This window comes from Equus przewalskii, chromosome 17, assembly GCF_037783145.1.
Source record: "Equus przewalskii isolate Varuska chromosome 17, EquPr2, whole genome shotgun sequence".
NCBI lineage: Eukaryota > Metazoa > Chordata > Mammalia > Perissodactyla > Equidae > Equus > Equus przewalskii.
The window spans coordinates 75,348,632-75,367,305 of record NC_091847.1 but is presented as its reverse complement, the minus strand read 5'-3'; the positions used below and the strand labels follow the sequence as shown (position 1 = coordinate 75,367,305).

Below are 18,674 nucleotides of genomic sequence, written 5' to 3'. Positions count from 1 at the left end.
ATCTTATCGTGTATGCACTGGAGAATGGAAGGTTTCTAATGAGGGAGGTGACCAAGCTGCATTTGGGGAGATTGTTTGGGTTGCCGTGTATTAAATGATTGTAGGATTGAGAGGCTAGAGGAAAGATCGGTGAGAAAACTATTGTCATAGTCCAATGGAGAGGTAATGAAAGCAGGGGAAGTGTAATGATAGAGATAGACGGAAAAGACATTACAGATACAAAACCAACCTGATTTGGAAACTAGCTGGATGTAGAGACACAGGAGAAGGCAGACCAAGGTGAAAATGATGTTCTAAAGGTGCCGTTAACTGAAATTGGAGACACAGGCAGAAGAGATTTGGAATGGAGGGTTTGGTTTATTTTAAAACATTTGGAGTATACTGAGTCTGAGGTGCCAGAGGGAAAGTCAAGTGGAAACATCTGCCAGGAAGTTGCAGGGTGAGATCTGAACTTCAGAAGTCTGGGTGAGAATTATTCATCTTTTAGTGGCATAGGAATAGTCATTAAAGCTACAAGGTTGTCAAAAGAGAAAACATAAAAAGCGAAAACAAAGGAGTCATCCTGGAGAACATCCACATTTAGGGTCAGAAGAAAGATACCAAAAGACTTGGCCAGAGAAGTGCTTGATAGAAGTTCTATAGTGGAATACCCTACAGAAATAGGAAGGGGAAGATGACCCCCTAGAATCCAAGGACTAAGCTTTGGTAACTAAGGTCAATGTCACCCTTGGATCTTGTAGATTTGGTAGAATGATTAAGGTGAAACCCAATAGCAGGGAAGTATGGAGTAAATGGGAAAGGGGGAACTGGAGAGAGTATGGATTAGCCTAAGATTTACATAAGACAGTGGCTTGGAAGAGAGAGACTTTGATGGGGCAGTCAGCTGGTTTTTAGACTGAAGGATCAAAGACAGATAGCTTAAAGATGCAAGACAGCTGAAATAATGCACAGTGTTGGAAGAGGGCTGACCTACGCCACAAGAGGGACTAAGAAGGGGATGGGACTCCTAGTTCTGGGGCAGGAAGGCCTGACCAAATAAGGAAGCAAAGACGTTTCTTATATCCTCATTTAAACAGTGAAAAACTGTGAATGACTTAAATATCACACAGAGACATGGATATAGACATGACCATATGAATGAAGAGAGAGAACGGTGTTAAAGTATTACGCTGTTTATGTTTAAAATAAATAATTTTGTGTTTATATATATTAAAGAAACTGGACCTTTTTTTCAATAAGTAATTTTTATTTTATTTTTTTAAGTCACAATAATGTATTCTGTATAAAATGAAACAATACAATGAAGAATATTCAAAATTTATGACACAGTGCCAACAGTGAGGACAAGACTTAATATAAAGGTACAATGATCAAAATAATATATGGTATTGGCAAAAGAACAGACGAAAGGATCAGTGGAATGCAACAGAGTGCCCAGAAATAGATCCATACAAATATAGTCAACTGATCTTTGACAAAGGAATAAAGGTAAGTCAATGAGGAAAAGATAGTCTTTTCAACAAATGATGCCAGAACAACTGAACACACACACACACAAAAGAATCTAGACATATGGGAACTCTGTACTTTCTGCACAATTTTTCCATAAACCTAATTGCTCTAAAAAATAAAGTCTATTAAAAAAGAAAAAAAGTTATAGGGAAAATGTTTGTGGACTGATTAATGAATGATCAATCCTAGTCTTTTTTCCTTTTTTTATTGCAGTGAAATCCAGACAAAATGAACCATTTTAAAGTGTACAATTCAGTGACATTTAGAACATTCACCATGTTACACAGCCATCACCTCTATCTAGTTCCAAAATGTTGCCTCACCCCAAAGGAGACCTTGTCCCCACTAAGCAGTCTCTCCCCAAACCCCTCTCACCCCAGTCCCCGGCAGCCTAGTGGTTTACCTGGTGGATTTACCTATTCTGGACATTTCATATAAAGGGCATCATACAATATGTGACCTTTTGTGTCTGACTTCTTTCACTGAGCATAATGTTTTCAAGGTTCATCCCGTTGTGGCATGTGTCAGTTAATTCCTTCTTATGAATGGATGATATTCCGTTTTATGGACACAGCACACTTGGTTTACCCACTCATCTGCTGACGACGTCTGGGTTGTTTGCACCTTTGGGCCGCTGTGCCTCGTGCTGTGAGCGTGCGTACACAACTACTCATTCACCTGTAACCCACCCTCTAGTGGATCCTCCACGTCTCTCATGGGGAGCTAGGCTAATCTGTGGTACTAAGGACACTCCAGCTGATACTGCAGAGGGACTTACCAAAAATAATTTGTGCCTTTTTGTGTTCATTTCTTGTGTGATAGAGCCAAAGTGGAAACACTTGGGCCTGCCGGCCCCGCAGCTTTGGGATGGCACAAGGAGGAGAGGAGGAAGAGTTTCTGGGAAGAGGAGAGAGTGGAGGATCTGGAAAGGTCAGTCATTTCACCTGAGGGCCTTGATTGAGTCCCACATCTTTATGTCCAGGACTGCCGCAGGCAAGGCAGGGTCGGGCATGGGAAACAAGGAATTGTGGGTTTACAAGAACTGGGTCCTTTGGAGTCATTATCTTTAGCTATCCTAAACATATGTGCATAGTTAATGGGTCTTCTTTATAGTCAACTTTCTGTATTTATCTTTCAAATCTATTCACTGTGAACTTGATCCAAAAGCTCGTCTACATTAAGCGATTTGGTTAGAACTTTTCCTTGTGAATTACATGTCTTATGAGGATAGTATCCAAATCCTACTAATGTCTTAATAAAGCGTCTCCATCTCTCCAACAGAACCCACAAAAAGATAAAATGAGATAAATGAGAGCATGCATGTTAAACACTTAGGTCAGCTCAGATTTTAAGTGCACATACATTTTTAAACAAGAATTAGAGAATTAAAATAATCATCTAGACAAATTTTTATTTTAAACTTATAACTTGCATAAACATTTTAAACATCTTAATCAAACAACAGTGTATCAGTTGGACTGAAAGGTTAGGTTAGGCTAACCTTTAGGTTAAGGTTAGGTTAGGCATTCAGGTTAGGCTGAAAGAAATATAAACCCTACATTTTCTTCCCTGACATACAAGTCCAGAGGTAGGTAGTCTAGAGCTGGTATGGTGACTGCAAGCTCCTTAATGTCCTCACCCAACACAGCTCCTTTCTGCTCACCACTCAGCTATCCCTACAGTGTGGCCCTTATCCTCACAGTTCAAAATGGCAGCTAGAGCACCAGCCACCACAACCACATTCTAGTCAGCAAGATTTAGGAAGGGTTGAAGAGCAAAAAACAGCTGCCTTTTAAGGAAAGTTGTCAGCAGCTACCAAATGATACTGCTGCTGACATCTTATCGACCAGGACTTAGACACATGAGCACATCTAGCTACAAGTTGAGGCTTAGACAAGTAGACTATATTCTGTGAGGCTCTGTGCCCAGTTTCAAATCAAGGCTTCTACAGAAAAAGAGAATGGATATTGGGGGACAACGAGTGAGATCTGCCACACAGCCAAACTGACAAGGCTGACTTCAAATTCTGCACTCTTAGTGGCATAAGTAACATGCTTAGCCCTAGAGACTTGCCCCTAGAATCTGGAGGAAGAGATTCCCCTTTAAACATGCAGACAGCCGAAGGTGTCAAGTGGCCCCTGCCATGGCCTATTCACGGAAGAGGATGAAAGGGATTGGCGACTGGAATGGAACTGGGGTTGATGAGTCAGTCCGCCTAACCAGCGGCTCGAAGAGCACCCCAGGGTGAGTGAGTGAGTGAGACGGGGGTCCCACTCCCAGAAGAAGGAGCCAGAGACGAGACAGAAAAGTGCAGACAGCACCAAGGGAAGGGGAGCTTCATTAGCAATGAAGGACCAAGTAAGTGAAGAGTTGAAAGGAATTACTTTCAACAGGCTTTAGTGTAGAAACCAGTGTTCTCAAATATGCAGAGAGATCTAGACAAGAATTTGGAAAACAGAAAGAAGAAAAAGTATCAGCCAGAGTTCTGTCATCCATACACCACTTTTGGAATACTTCTTTCTGGCCTTTTGGTTTCCTTTGAGCAGTATTTTGCTTTCTTTTTCAGCATAGTTGCTGTAAAAAGTGTACTGATAGGTATTTCAAGCTCGGTCTTTTTCACGTAACGTGAATTCATGAGCATTTTTCATGTTACGACGTGCTCTGTGAAGGCCACACTGTGAGCTGGGTAGGCCTGTGGGCCCTGACGCGGCTCCTTCACAGCTGGAGTCTATCCAAGTGTGGGGGAACCACGGGTAAGCTACTGAACATCACTTTGCTCATTCTCTTCATCTATGAAGGGAGAAGAAATAATCATGAGGACAGTCACACTACCTCAGAGAGCTGTTCTGAGGGTTAAATAATTCAGGTAATGAGCTAAGAGCAGCTCCACGTGAGCTCTTATCATTTGCATCTAGAATTTATGTGGTTACACAAGATTCCCACCAGTGGACATCTCATCATAAGCATCCCCCTGTGACTGAGCACTTGGCTAATTCTGTTTGCCGCTATGACCCGGCTTGAAACAGTGCAGTGCATTTCTCCCTTTATATTTAGGACTCTCACTTAATGCAATGTCTTAAAAGTCATATATTTTGGAACATTTTATTTAAGTTAGGTTGTAGGTATACGGTATTCATTATATTCTTTTTTTTTTAATTTTTTAAAATTATTCTTTTTTTTTAGATTGGCACCTGAGCTAACAACTGTTGCCAATCTTTTTTGGGTTTTTTTCTGCTTTTTCTCCCCAAATCCCCCTGGTACACAGTTGTACATTTTTACTTGTGGGTCCTTCTAGTTGTGGCATGTGGGACACTGCCTCACCATGGCCTGCTGAGCGGTGCCATGTCCGCGCCCAGGATCTGAACCAGTGAAACCCTGGGCTGCGGAAGCGGAGCACGTGAACTCAACCACTTGGCCACCAGGCTGGCCCCTATATTCTTATCTACATATAATTCTCTCCAGCATGTCTAAAATATTTCATTAAAAAACTACACTCAATGAAAAAGAGTAAGACAGGCATTTAGTAATCAAATGTTTATATACAAAAGTGGCAGAGGGGGCCGGCTTCGTGGCCGAGTGGTTAAGTTCGCACGCTCCACTGCGGCAGCCCAGGGTTCGGATCCTGGGCGCAGACATGGCACTGCTCATCAGGCCACGCTGAGGCGGCATCCCACATCCCACAACTAGAAGGACCTGCAACTAAGACATACAACTATGTACGGGGGCCGGGGGGGGGGGGGGTTTGGGGAGATAAAGCAAAAAAAAAAAAGTGGCAGAGAAGGAGTCATATACTCCACTTTTAAAGTGAGACAAAGGACTGACTTACCTGAGAATTGACTAAATGACAAAGATGGGGCCTTCATGGCTCCTCCCACTCTAACCACAGGCACCTGCTGGCTTATGCTCACCACTGCTCACACTCTCCCCACTCCAGCTACAAGTTACGCTCCAGGTTTCTGAAACATGCCTCGCATTTCCCGTCTGTGCCTCCACTTGACTTGCTTCCTCTCCTACAACATACTTTCTGCTCCAGGTTTCTGAAACATGCCTCGCATTTCCCGTCTGTCCCTCCACTTGACTTGCTTCCTCTCCTACAACATACTCTGTGCTCCATCTCAACCTGCCAAAATCCTACCAGCTGTTCAAGGTTTGGTTCACCATTTCCAAAATAACTCCCTCATTATAGTGTGGTGTGATAACAATAGTGACGCTCGCATGGCATCCCCAAGGCCACCACAGAGCCTCTCCAGGTATGACTGTAAGGCTCTCTCACCTCACTCTCTGTGAGGCTCTGTGAAGTGGCCAAGGGAAGCCAAGGCCTCATTCCTCCCGTTGGTCAGCCCGAGCCTGGAATCCCAATCCTTCTTTACTCCACCCCACACCCCTTGCCAGGGAGCCAAACCCACAAGCAAACACTTAGCATCTTCTCTTTGGGACTTGGGGAGTGACTGATGGTTGGTGTCAACAAAAATAATGTAGCCCAAAGACAAGTGACAAAAGTGTGCAGAACCCTGTCAAACAGTTTTCCTCTGTAATAATTACTATGAGATTCTGGTTCATGAGTCCAGGCACAGACATTATTCCTGCTGGTGCCCCTCAGCAACATGAAATTCAGACACTCTCAGGAGTCCCACACTCATTAACACAAGGACGGCAAAAGAACTTCCAGAGTAGAAATAAGTGCTTATGAATAGCCATAAAATTGTTCTTTCCATGCTTTGGAACCTTTGCTGAATGACCATGACAAAACATACATAAACATACACACACAGACACACTCCACTTAAAATCAACATAAGAATAAATAAATTAAAAAATAAAGACCTTCAAGAGATATTTTAAACAAGGGTCTCCTTTCAGGTCATAGCTGATTTTACTTTCTACATGGAGTACGGATGGCCACGGGCTAATTAACTCTTTGACTGCAAGCACTCGAACTGCTTCTTTCTTAGCCCTCGGTTACTTGATTGTTACCATGGAAGGCAACATACTCCAGAAATGCCCAAGTCAACCAGTAACTGGTTTCTAAAGTCTCAAAGACATTTCCTTCCCAACACTGACCTGGCCCAACACAGAGGCCACGACCTTCACCTCAGAAGCTATAGTTCAAGCACGACTTCCCGTCAACCTGTGACTCCTCACAGGTCGCCTCAGCACGGCCAGGACCTCACCTCACCTACATCACACACACACTCGCTTGGAAACTCTGCCCTGGTTAGTGATGGAGGGAGACTGCAGGGATAAGCCGGGTGTTGATCTTTTCATTTGCAGAAGAAGATGAGCTTCTTTCTCAGGGTGTGCTGCAGACAGACGGAGTACCTCTCCTTAGCAGACACTGTGCTGTTCCAGTCATACACGTAGCGGTGGAGGTCAATGTGCAGTTCCAGGATGGGGCGTCTTCTGGAGGGAATGAGAAAGGCAAAACTTATGTCATGCAAACATCAAAGAGAGAGGAGAGACAGACCGTCTTTGGGGCAACATGAGCCAACAGATGTGAAAGCGCTTTGAAATCATTCCTTTCCAGATGCTCCACAAACTGCTCAGGGACTGATCCAAACCAGCTTGCAGCACCCTGGCCTGAGGACCACAAGCCCTCCCCAAGAGGCAACTGAGTTTTATTCTGGGGACACCAGCTAGATGATAACCCACCTGGATCGTCTATGCAAGTGTAGGGTGGATGTAAAAGGCCAATGATACCACAGGCCTATGGAGCGTCTACCTTGGGAGATGGAGTCCCTTCTGCTCCAGCCTCTCCTGTACTACTGAACCACCGCTGAGGGGGGCTGGGGGGGGCTGAAGGGTGTGGGCAGGGTGATTGATTCTTGGGATCCCCAGAGCTACAACAGAATGCATTTCACAGGTGGCTCAGAAACCATCATTCTAAATTGCAATTAGGGGACAGGGGGAAAAGGACTGCTAATCTTATAGTTAATTAATTAAGCTTCACTCAGCTTAAATGGAAACCAGGTCACTAATGTTTCCCTTAGAAAAGTATTCTTGCTAATAAGCTTCAAAAATGTCTATATAATGAGGGGCCAGCCTGGTAGTGCAGCGGTTAAGTTCGTGCACTCTGCTTTGGCGGCCTGGGGTTTGCCAGTTCGGATCCCGGGCACAGACCTATGCACCACTTATCAAGCCACGCTGTGGCAGGTGTCCCACATATAAAATAGAGGAAGATGGGCACAGATGTTAGACCAGGGCCAATCTTCCTCAGCAAAAAGAGGAGGATTGGCAGTGGATGTTAGCTCAGGCCCAATATCCCTCAAAAACAAACAAACAAACAAAAAGTCTATATAATGAAAACCTGCAGACCTGAACAGTCAGGCACCATTTTTCACCTATCAAACTGTCAAGACTGGGGGAAATAAAAGAGCAGGCAGTGCTGGTGAGAACCATCTTCAGGGATGCAGGCATTCCTGTACCAAGCTGGAGTAACTGTCTGAGAGCACCATCCAGTAAGATGCATCCAGGGTTTTAAAAATGCATGTTGCTTAACACGATAATTCCACTTCTGGGAATTTTTCCCAAGGAAACAATTATGGATAAACACAAATACAAAGAGACAGAACACTTTATTTTTGCAAAAGCAAAGCACTGCCCAATGACTAAAGACTGGTCAAGCAAAGGATGCTGTGGCCCTTTTATGGGCTTCTCTGCAGACATTAAAATGATGCTGTAGAAATGTGACTACAGACACGTAACAATGTTATCTGATAAATTACAAACTAAAAGCAGGTTACAAAGTAATGGGGGATGATGGTTCCATTTTGGCTTACCAAGCATATTTGTATATGATTGTGTGGGGATCCAAAAAAGATAGGGAAGACGATACACCAGGATTTGGTTAACAGAGGTTGGTTCTCCTAAGAAGGATTACAACTGCTTATTACGTTCTGCTTTCAGCATCTATATTTCCTGGTATGTTTCAATAAGGAGGAGAGTATTGCTTTTGTAATAAGAAAAAAACCAATCAAAAATGTCTTCGTTTTGAAGAAAAATATCCAAACTACAAGTTGACTAGTGAGTGACCTCCTGAAGCAGGAAGCATTCATAACTGTGCAGGGTCTATATCTTACTCCTGAGGAACCCAACAGGGAATGAAAACTCATCCCTCCTCCCTGGAGAAGGGTGCAGAGGGAGCCTCCATCGTGGCAGCAGGAGAACAAATAAGTGGTCCAGGGCTCGGCCCGGCCGGGGTGGCTCACCTCTCTTGCCACAGTTTCTGGGAGAGGCACTGCAGGTACACCGACGGGGAGCTGGTGGGCCGCTCCAGCAGGGACACGTTGGCTCGGCACAGGCTCCAGAGGAAGTCAGCCTCTCGATGAAGCGTGCAGGGCTCAGGTGGTCTTGCCCTGGACTCCACATGGTTCACCACTGGCCCGTCCACCTCCAGGACACTGCTGTCCTCCAGCTGGCTCTCTGACACCACATAATTCTGAATAAAAAAGAGCTTTGGCTTCCCTAACAGAGAAGGGCATGAATCTGCCATGAACATCCTCCTGATCTGGTCCAAGGGGAACCCTGAGTGCGTCGGATCCACGCCAAAAACGCTCTGGGAGTCCCCTCGGCTCACCAGGACACACACGAAGCTGTCGTAGTCTTGGTGCTGGGGCATGCAGGCAACTTTCTTAAGATTCTGCCTTATATCGTCCACGCTCAGATACAAGAAAGACTGGACTTCATAGCCCAGGGAGGTGAAGGTGTCCCGAAGAATCCCTGGGAAAAAACCACACTGAGTAAGAAAAGCTCCAACGGCCCAGGGTAGCAATCCTAAGATGTTCTGATCTCCACCACTGATCTGTTCCTGCTTTTGTCATATTCTGAGGCTCTGAAGGACCCGAGAACAGGGGGGAAGGGCTCGAATCAACCTGCAACAGGAAAAGTGTGACTTGTACATGCTGGATTCCCAGATACTGTCTGTCCCCTGTCACACCACTTTGCGTTCCTGAGGCCACCATCACATCTGGCCATAGATACAGGCTGAGCCCACTTCTAGTTCAGTCCAACCAAGAGGGGAACAAAACCCTTTCTCTTCAACCACAACAAAGCTGGGGATTGTTCAGAAGGCTCTTTCTTAAAATAACACATGAATACATAGGAATGGAGGCATTTGCAGAGCACAGACCCAGACCTGGATCCAAATGGCTGCAGAAAGGGTGGCGCAGGTCATGAGTTCCCTCACATCCACCAGCTGTGGGCTGAGACGGAGGTCCCTGGATCTATGCTGGGACCATTTCCAGACTCCCCAGTTCCTCTCATGACCTGCTTCCCAGTCTACCTCTGACTGAGCAGTGGGGTCCTGGACCAAGATTCCCCTCTGTGCCCCCAAAGATTCTCCTCCTAGTTTCCAGGACTCCTGGATTGACTTTGCCTCAAGAAGCAGTGTAAGGCAGTGGAAAAAGTAGACTTCCTGTCAGACAAGCCTACCTCCTAAAGCTGACCTTACCACACCCATGGCTGCATGACCTTAAGGAAGTGGGTGTCCCTAGCTTTAAAGGGAAGTGATGATCCCCACTCTCTGAGAATGCTCCTGGTACTCAATAAAAATTAGTTCCTAGTCCCTTTTAAAAATCTTTTTGTCTGTCTTCTAGAAGTTTCTATGGCCTAAGAACCCTAGAAACCCTACCCAGTCCACTTCTTTCTCATTTGCTCAGTTTTCCTTCACTGGAGGAATAAACACAGAATTGTTTTATCTTCTGATAGGAAAGAGAGACATCTTTCTCTTCCTCATTCAAAAATTCCACATCCTTTTGAGCCATCCACTAAGTTTCTGTTCCCTGTCTGCGGGATGCCTCCAGTTCCTAGTTCATTGGGGGCAGAAAAACTGTTGTCCTAAGCCCAGAGGCTAAACACACATCTCCTGATTCAGGCTATCACCCAAACAATCAGCCCACTTCTCTGGATTTTTCCCCATGTCTCATGGCTGTGTACCCACCCCACCTCCTCCCCTGGGGTGTGGTTCCAGAAGTCTCCCACTGCATTCACCACAAACCAAACAACACAGTCGTACTTAGAACAGGTATAGCTTCCACTACAGAACAAAAGGGCCCCATCTCATACCAGTTTCGGCATCGAAAAAAGGGATCAGGGAGGTAAATAACTGAAGGTACCACATAACTGTCGACTACAAATTCTCAATCCTCTACAGTATGTGGGAACAAGATGAAGTCTGCATGGGCACACATAATTCAGAAACTCACAGCTTCAACCAATAGTTTCGGCCTTCTCGCCCTGCAAACTTTACCGACCTCTAATAAACTATAAAAGTGAAAGTAAGCAATCGCAATTTCTTTCCTGGCTCCTTCGCAGGAAATAGGGAAAAGGGAAAAGGTAGAAAAAGAAACAGCCTCGGGTACATAAAAAGCTGGAACAACCAGCCACTGGACGAGTAAGAGCTGGTCTGAGTGCTCTCAGTTTAACTGACCCGCCCATGAGGAGCATCAGTGCACATTCACACAGGGCCACGCAGAAGACCTGGGTTTAACTGGGGCCCCACATCCCACCGGAGACAACGGGTTTAATAGGTCAATGAATTCTTCGACACTCCTCCCTTAAAAAGATAGAGTGTAACCCCTCCCCTTAAACGTGACCACACTCAGAAACCCATTCCTAATGAATGGAATGAGGCAGAAGGGCTGCCACGTGACTTGCAAAGCTAGATGACAAAAAGGAGACAGCTTCCTTGTGGCTCCTTCTCTCTTTGGAAGAGCTCACTCGGGGAAGCCAGCTGCCATGTCGTGAGAACACGCAGGCAGTCCCGTGGGAGGCCCACGGGAAGGAGAACTAAGGCCTTGCACCACCTTCCCAGCCACGTGAGGCAGCCCCGGCAGCCTGTGGACGACCACAGCTGACGTCTGACCACATGTCTGGAGACACGGGGCCAGAACAGCCCAGCTGAGCCACTCCTCAATTCCTGGCCCACAGAAACAGTGAGAGAGAGAAATACATTCGCATTGCTGTCTGAAGCCACTAAATTTTGGAGGGATTTATACATATTATTAGATAATTATTCACCATGTAAGTCTAGAAGAGGGAATGATAATCACAACGACTTAAGACTGTAGTTAGGCTGCTTACTTTTCTCCTCTGCCTGACCCACAGGGAAGGGTGGAAACACTGCATGACATACCACGTGACAGTGAAGAGATAAAGGAGGTGCCGATCTCCTCGAAATCCTATGATAAATAAGGATTCCCCGGGAAATGATACACAGGTTGCTGCTGACCTCGTAAATAACTTGCCTGTCCTCACAGGCTTGCAGTGCAATAGAAAAGGCGCAGCAGCACTGCCCCTGGCCATCAGCTCTAGGGCCACAGGAAGGCCTTGGTCCCCAGGACGGCGCTCAGGCTGAAATCCAGGACTGCACAACGAGAGAGCCCGGACTCGGACTCCAGTCTCACCACTACTGTGTGATTCCAAACTCGCTTTCAGGACTCACGGTCTCTAATCATGGAGTGTTCTCTCCTGAAGGGGGCAGAGGCAGCCAGGGACACCTGACTCAAAGCTCTCCTTGAATTGTTATGGCAGCCTGGTTCACTTCCCTCAAGACCCTCTCTTCAACTGACAGATTTCCTCCCTTATCGAAGTCCTTGGAAGAAAGCCACCGTCTCCCTTTCCATGCTGATATGATACGCAAGGGTCTGACGGAACAAAGCTGTCCTGTCCCGTCTAGCGCTTTCCGTGACCTGGGCTTCCTGAGGTTCCGGCTGAAGCAGCGCTGCCACACAGCAGCGGGCAGCCACTGTGTGGTGCCGAGCCACAAAAGAACCACAAGATCTGAGTGGAAGTCCTGGCTCTCCACCTGCTTGCTGGGTCTGACCTCGCCTGGCCCTGCAAGAGAACTAACTCACACACGCTGAGGGGCTTAAGAAGGGGATGGGAATGTGAGGTCTGGGGCAGGAAGTCCTTACCTAACAGAACAGGAGAAAAAAGGCTAAAGCTGGAGGTGAAGCCAAAAACCATACAGGCCCCCAATGCCAAGAAGAACACCAAATCTGGATGGGCCCCAGACCAAGATGGAGCAGCCCTTAAATATCCCTCTGGCAACACAGTCACTCAAGAGACGCAGCCTGAAGTCATCGCAGCTGACACTGCCCATTAATACCCATCCTTCCTCTATCAGATGGTGAGGGCTGATGCTAGCTGGCATCTGCAACTTTCTCTCTTGGACATGCAAGAACTTGGATACAGCCTCACCTAATTTATAGGGTCACAGGGGCAGTGACAGTGTGACTTTGAACAAGTTATAGCCGCCTTAATTTATTCATCTATAAAATGGGGTGAATACTAATGCCTATCCCATATTCTTCAAAAGGCAGCGGTGAGATCCAAAGAATGGGATTTCTGTAAAGATGCTTTGCAAACTGTGAGTGCTTATTCAAATATATGATATTAATTTTAAATAAAATAAAGCCAGCCATTTCAAACCACGAATAACAGAGCCTGCGGTGCGTCTCTCAGGGAGCCTACCATTTCAGAAGCCAGAGGGGGGCCTCTGGAGCCTAAACTAAAATGGGCTCAGAGCGGTCAGAGTGTGCATCCCATACGTCACAGAAACTTCCTTGTCCTTTCCCGCAAATAAAGGAAGAAGAACTTGGGTGATGAGTTTGGAAAACGCAACTTCAACGAATTGCTAAAGTCCCACTTCTCCTCCTGCCCACCCTGGAAACTCCCACTCCTGACTTGCCATCTCTCTCTGAACTGTTCTTTAGAAATCAACCTCCTGAAACGAGGAGGGTCTCCCTCAGTTAGGACAGGGGTGATAGTGAAGGGCTGGGGTCAGCTCTACCCACAGGTTTGGGGACTGTCAAGATGAAACCCCCAAACTAAATGCAATAAAAGGTCCTGACCTCATTCATTTAGAATCTGTTTTGATCTAAAACGAACGTACATTTATCTTGACACTATCTGTGAAAGGGGGTCCATTAAATAAACATATGGACTGAACACGAAGGAGGGAAGGCTTCATCGGTCTGTTCGCAATCACTGAGCACCCTTAATAAGCCCAGCTCTAATTACTATAAAGCACATGGGTGGACCCCAAGCTCCGCAGGATAATCTTAATGGTGAGGGGAGTTTCCGAGGAAATCCAGTCAGAGAAGGAAAGATGAGCGCAGTTGAGACACCTGGCGATGAGATTATCAGAAAGGTCTAATTTAAGCTCAGGCCCGAAAACACAGGGCAAAAAAAGGCCCCCGGGTGGGGAGATGATGAGAAGCAAAAACAGAGAGAAGAATGAGTGAGCGTGGAGCGGGGCAGCGGGGCCTCGTATAAATCCAACTTTTCATTTGTTCAGACAGACCAACTAAGGGGGGTTTGCTGGACAACCCACATATATGCTAAATTATAAACTACTGTTTAAATGTCTTCTTTTTGAGCACAAATGATTACTAGTAATGCATGCTGGACTAGCTCTTCTTAAGAGAAAATAATATCAGTAATAAACAGGTGAACTGCATATCAATCAAGAGAGGCTTCTGGGGTATCTGAGGCAGCCTGGGAGTACTTTGCTCTTCCACATATCCACAGCTCCTTATCCTCAATTCCAAAGCCCTTGAAGCTCCAAAAACCTTAAGTTCTTTCCCCCAATTCATTTTGTGGCAAAGCCTTTCCTGAACTGATGAGAGGCTATTTATAGTCTTTACCTATCCCAGGTAGCGTGCACATCCATTCATTTCGGGGTGCTGCTCTAGACCCCACCGGAGTGTTCTATAAATTACCGCATATGCACCATGTCATCTTTCTGAAATACGAGGGTCTCCAATAAGGGATTGCGGACCTATCACTCTTATTTAGACCCTAGATTTATGCTCTCTGTGAAAAAGGGTTGGCCACGTAGCACAGCCTGTGGGGGACCCTGAGTTAAAGGAAATTTCACTAGTGATGCTAGGTTCCCAAATGAATGGCTGCTGAGTCCCAGAGGATAAAAATGCCCAGGAAAAAAAGGTGCCCTCCACAGACTTCCTGGTCTTGTGCCCCAGGAGGATGTCATCTTTAACAGACATTGATCCCAGGAGAGCAAGGAGGGGACGTTCTGCTTCCCCAGCACTGAAGCTGATAGGTAGCATGTGGCCACTGCTCCATCTGACGAGGCCTCCACCTACCACCTTGGATGTCACTCACTACTGGTCATCACAGCTCAGGAGCTGTGACCACAGTGGGCACTCTGACTCTGTGCTGATATTTTCCTACAAACGTTAGTACAGGAAAATGCTAATGATTTCAGTTGCTGCCCATTCCATTACGGGAAAGAGGGGGAAAGAGGCCAGTAACCCTGAGGAGTAGCCGAGCTCGGGGCAGCATGGCCCACAAAGCGTCTCCACTCTCTGCTCTGGCTTTCACGACTTCTGTGGCTCTGCTGGAAGAGAAGTTTATTTATGCAAGATTTATGAGGGAAATGTGCAGCATCTGCTAGAAAAATCCAAGTCTTAGCCTGGCTAAGAGTACAGAAAAATCTTCAAACTTTTCAGAAAGAGCAAGGGAGAAAAGAGAGGAATGAACACTTCCTCTCAAAATCTGCAAACATCATCTTTTATTCAGAAGCCTACAAAACCAGCTAGAGCTGTCTGTGACGTGAGACTTCCGTTTCCCCATTCCTCACGGGATCAAATGTCCAGCGCTACTTCAGGGCAAGCGAATCAGTGCCGAGCACAGGCCTAGCTTTGCTGGGTTTCTGACACAGACGACACAATACCAAAGACTTATTTTTTAATTCTACCCATCTGAGATAATTAGCCCCAAATCCTTAAGCTTCTATGTCTGCTCCAAGAAGAGGTTACTGACTCGAACAAGCCACCAAAAAATAAGCTTATCTTTGTTCACAATGCGGCTCTGAGACCAGACTCCACCTTGTTGTCTCCACACTTGCTCACACAGGGCCGAGCGTGGTGTTCGCACAATGGAGGTGTTCAGGAAACATTTATGGGATAAAGGAACAGTAAATGTGTAAGTGTCTGGGGGACTTGCATACTCTTTGGATAAAAGTCTCATTTTTTTGAGGACGGGAGAAGAGAGGTATACAAGTCTGATACATTCTATAGATACAAAAGAATGTTCTGAGAAACCCCGAGACCACAGAGCTTATTCCTCACACGTTCCCCCAACAAACATTTATGGAGCTCCTCTGTGCCAGGCACTGCTCCAGCTACTGAAGACACACTGTCAAGAGACGGGCAAGCTCCCCGGGAAACTACATTATAGCAACAGAGCTTTCAAACCCTGCTCTATCAGTTACCAGAGAAGTTAGGAAAGGAGTTCACTGGCTCTGCCGGCCCACCCTGAAAATGAGGATAACAGTACCTATCCTTCAATATTACTTATGAAGATTAAGTGAGAATCCATGTAAAGGAATTAGCAAACTACCTGGCACATGGTAGATTTGAGTAAATTCTACCCTCTGATCACTACCATGCCCAAGTTAGTCCTAACATATTACCGTCAGCTTCTTTCAGAGCCCTGTTCAGTCGTCAATAATGTTTATCACCAAACTCCTGCCCTCCTCCCAAATGTTCAGCATGAAGCAAATGACAGAGTTATCTAGGCAAGAGTCAGAAGAAACCCCGCATAATCACCCGTGATGGAGCTAAGGTGGAAACAAGAAATGCAGAGTGCTGCCTGGAACGCAGACCACCCGTCAACCAAAGCGGGAGTCCAGGCCTGGAGTCCCCAGGGAAAAATCGCCAGGAGGGGAGTTGGAAAATGAAGAGCTGGGGGCCTGGAGAGAGTGTGAGAAGAGGCAACTGTCTTCCACTTCATTTTAATTAACACCCTCCTGCCAGCCTGAGTCTCAGCTGGGCGTATGAATGGATTCAGGACCCCTGAGCTGAGAAAAATCACAACAAAGATGGGAGTAAAAGTGTGTTGACCTGCTTCTTACCTGTCAATCGGCCACCTGAGTGGCCTCAAGCCTAGTTATTTGCTTTGTTCCCAGAGGCCGGGAGGGCTTGAGTCAAGGAAGCTGTATGAACACACCTCAGGCCAATACCTGCTCGCACCTCAGGCCCCAGGCTCCACTTCCAATTCCACCCTCCTGTCGATCTTTCTCTGGTCAGGTCTTGCCACTCCCTGCCCTCCCTCGCCCTGACTTTTGTACTCAATCCTCTTTCTCCACCAAACCCATTCATAATGACGACTGGTAGGAGTGGCCTGTCCAGCTTTCCACCTGGGTATTTCCCTGGAACTTACCCCCTCTCTGGGGTTAGCCCCTCCGTTCCAGTTACTCCCAGCCTGTAGGGAGCTGCCCATGTCTCCTGAGCCCAGCACAGGCCACAGGCCCCCAGTTCTCTCGTCCGTCACCCGTCTGGGATCAGACTCCACAGGCCAAGCACAAAGTCATGGCAAGTTCTAGCTTAGTGGTCTGCAACTAAAATTAAACAAAGTGGGAAAATGATGTTAGCTGGCATTTCTATGTGCTTATGGTGTGCCAGGCACTGCTCTAAGCCCTTTACAGGTACAAACTCCCTCACTCCTCCCACCCTTCCTACAAGGTACATCCTGTTATTTACCAATTTTACAGAAGAGAAACTGAGCCATAGAGAGGCTAGGAAAACTGCCCACGGCTACAAGCTAGGACATAGCAGGACCATGATCCAAACACACGCAGTCATATTCCAGGGCCCAACTCTCACCATGCTCCTTTAATGCAGAAAAATACAAACATGCACTCCCGCCCTGCCCATGAGGCCCACGACTTGGCGAGGGAAGCAACACAGATCCTGGGCTTTAGCCACAAATTCACGGCAGGTCAAGGCTTTAACTTTACAATTCTCTCCATACAACAGACATACACCCTGCACCAAAGGCAGCTGGGAACTGTCTGCTGGTGAATGAAGCAGAACTGACTGCAACCGGAAGTAGAGGACAATTGTACAATCTATTTTAAAGCAGGAAGTTACTCACTGAGAAAACATTTCCTCATTTTCATATAGGTACTAATGGCTAAAAAAAGAAAGAACACATCTATAGCTGAGGAGATAGCAGCTCTCACAATTAACCAAAAATAGGACATGAGAAGGTGAGATCATAGCTGAAATCCTGGGAAATACAGTCTAGCATTTGCTAACTTGACCTTCTCTCACATCTTCTTCTCATAAAACTCACCATGGTAACATTTTAAGTGAGCCTAAAAGATGTTCCGGCTCATTCTAAGAGAACACTGAGAAGCTGGAAAACAGTGGAAATATAATCAATCCTTTCAAAGAAGAGATAAATAATTGAACATAATGTTACTCCACTTATCTAGATTCTTCTCATTCCGTTTTGATGCATCACCAGTGACTGACTCAGTTTGAGTCAGACATCCAACAACAATTGAGCAAAAGAATTGATTCAGATCCAGACAACGGTGACACACAGGTACCCAGGCCCACAGCCAAAGTACAGGGTGGCAGAACTAAGGGACACGTTGCCTCTGAGTGAGTACACATTTATATTTTTAATATTCCCCGGAAAAGCTTCCAAAGTTTATCCAGGGGAAATGGTGGGGATCTGATAACACTGAAGCCAGAAAGCCTTCCATTTTAAGGCCTGTGGATCCCAGGACCCCTCCCTGCCACAGCATCCAGCACAGAAAGGCAAGACTAAAGCTCCTCAACTTCCACAAATTATGCCTCGGTGCCAGAGACAATGCTGTGTGTTCCCTGAGTCCCCTTTCCTTTTCCTCCTGACACACAGCCAGACTAAGTTCCCTGTCCACTGCAGTTAGGTGGGGCCACACAAGTGAGATCTGACCAATGGAATGTGGGTGGTGATGATGTATCACTTCCACAACTGGCCTCTAAAATCTCTTGAGATCTTCCATGCACTTCCTTCACCCACCAGCCAGATACAGAGGCTCTAGGGGAAAACTCCAGGCCTCAGATGACAAAGCCACATGGCACAAAGCGCCCCCAAGACCAACCCACACTAGACTGTGACGTGAGTGGGAAACTACCCTTTGTGTGTGAAACTACAGGTGTGGGCAGTGGTCGGTCACAGCAGCTAGTATTGGTCACTCTGATGAAGACAGCTTGCCTGTGTCGTGATCTCATTGCAGGGGCATCAGTCAACCTGCGGCTTCCACACCTACCCGTGTCATTGCCGATGCAGTCAATTATCAGGCAGATTCCTAGAGGCTTGCTCTGCATCTTGTATCTCTGTTCTGGTATGTGCTGGGAAGGAAAGGA

The 18,674-nt window shown here is 46.3% G+C and overlaps 1 protein-coding gene across 11 annotated transcripts in view; it reads right to left on the bottom strand.

Annotated features, from left to right (window-relative positions):
• Window positions 1–1,225: 1,225 nt before the first annotated feature.
• CFLAR (CASP8 and FADD like apoptosis regulator) overlaps window positions 1,226–18,674 on the bottom strand; it is a 42,595-nt gene continuing 25,146 nt past the window's right edge. For 8 of the 11 annotated variants that reach the window (XM_070580613.1, XM_008542208.2, XM_070580611.1 and 5 more), the window contains 3 exons: window positions 18,578–18,659; window positions 8,718–9,228; window positions 2,904–6,912 (listed from right to left, as the gene is read on the bottom strand). In XM_070580613.1, coding sequence (XP_070436714.1) covers window positions 6,774–6,912; window positions 8,718–9,228; window positions 18,578–18,659 — 732 coding nt within the window. In that variant the 3' untranslated portion in view covers window positions 2,904–6,773. Of the gene's footprint in view, window positions 6,913–8,717; window positions 9,229–18,577; window positions 18,660–18,674 lie in introns of all 11 variants that reach the window. The other 3 variants (XR_011528521.1, XR_011528522.1, XM_008542207.2) reach the window with 2 other exon arrangements.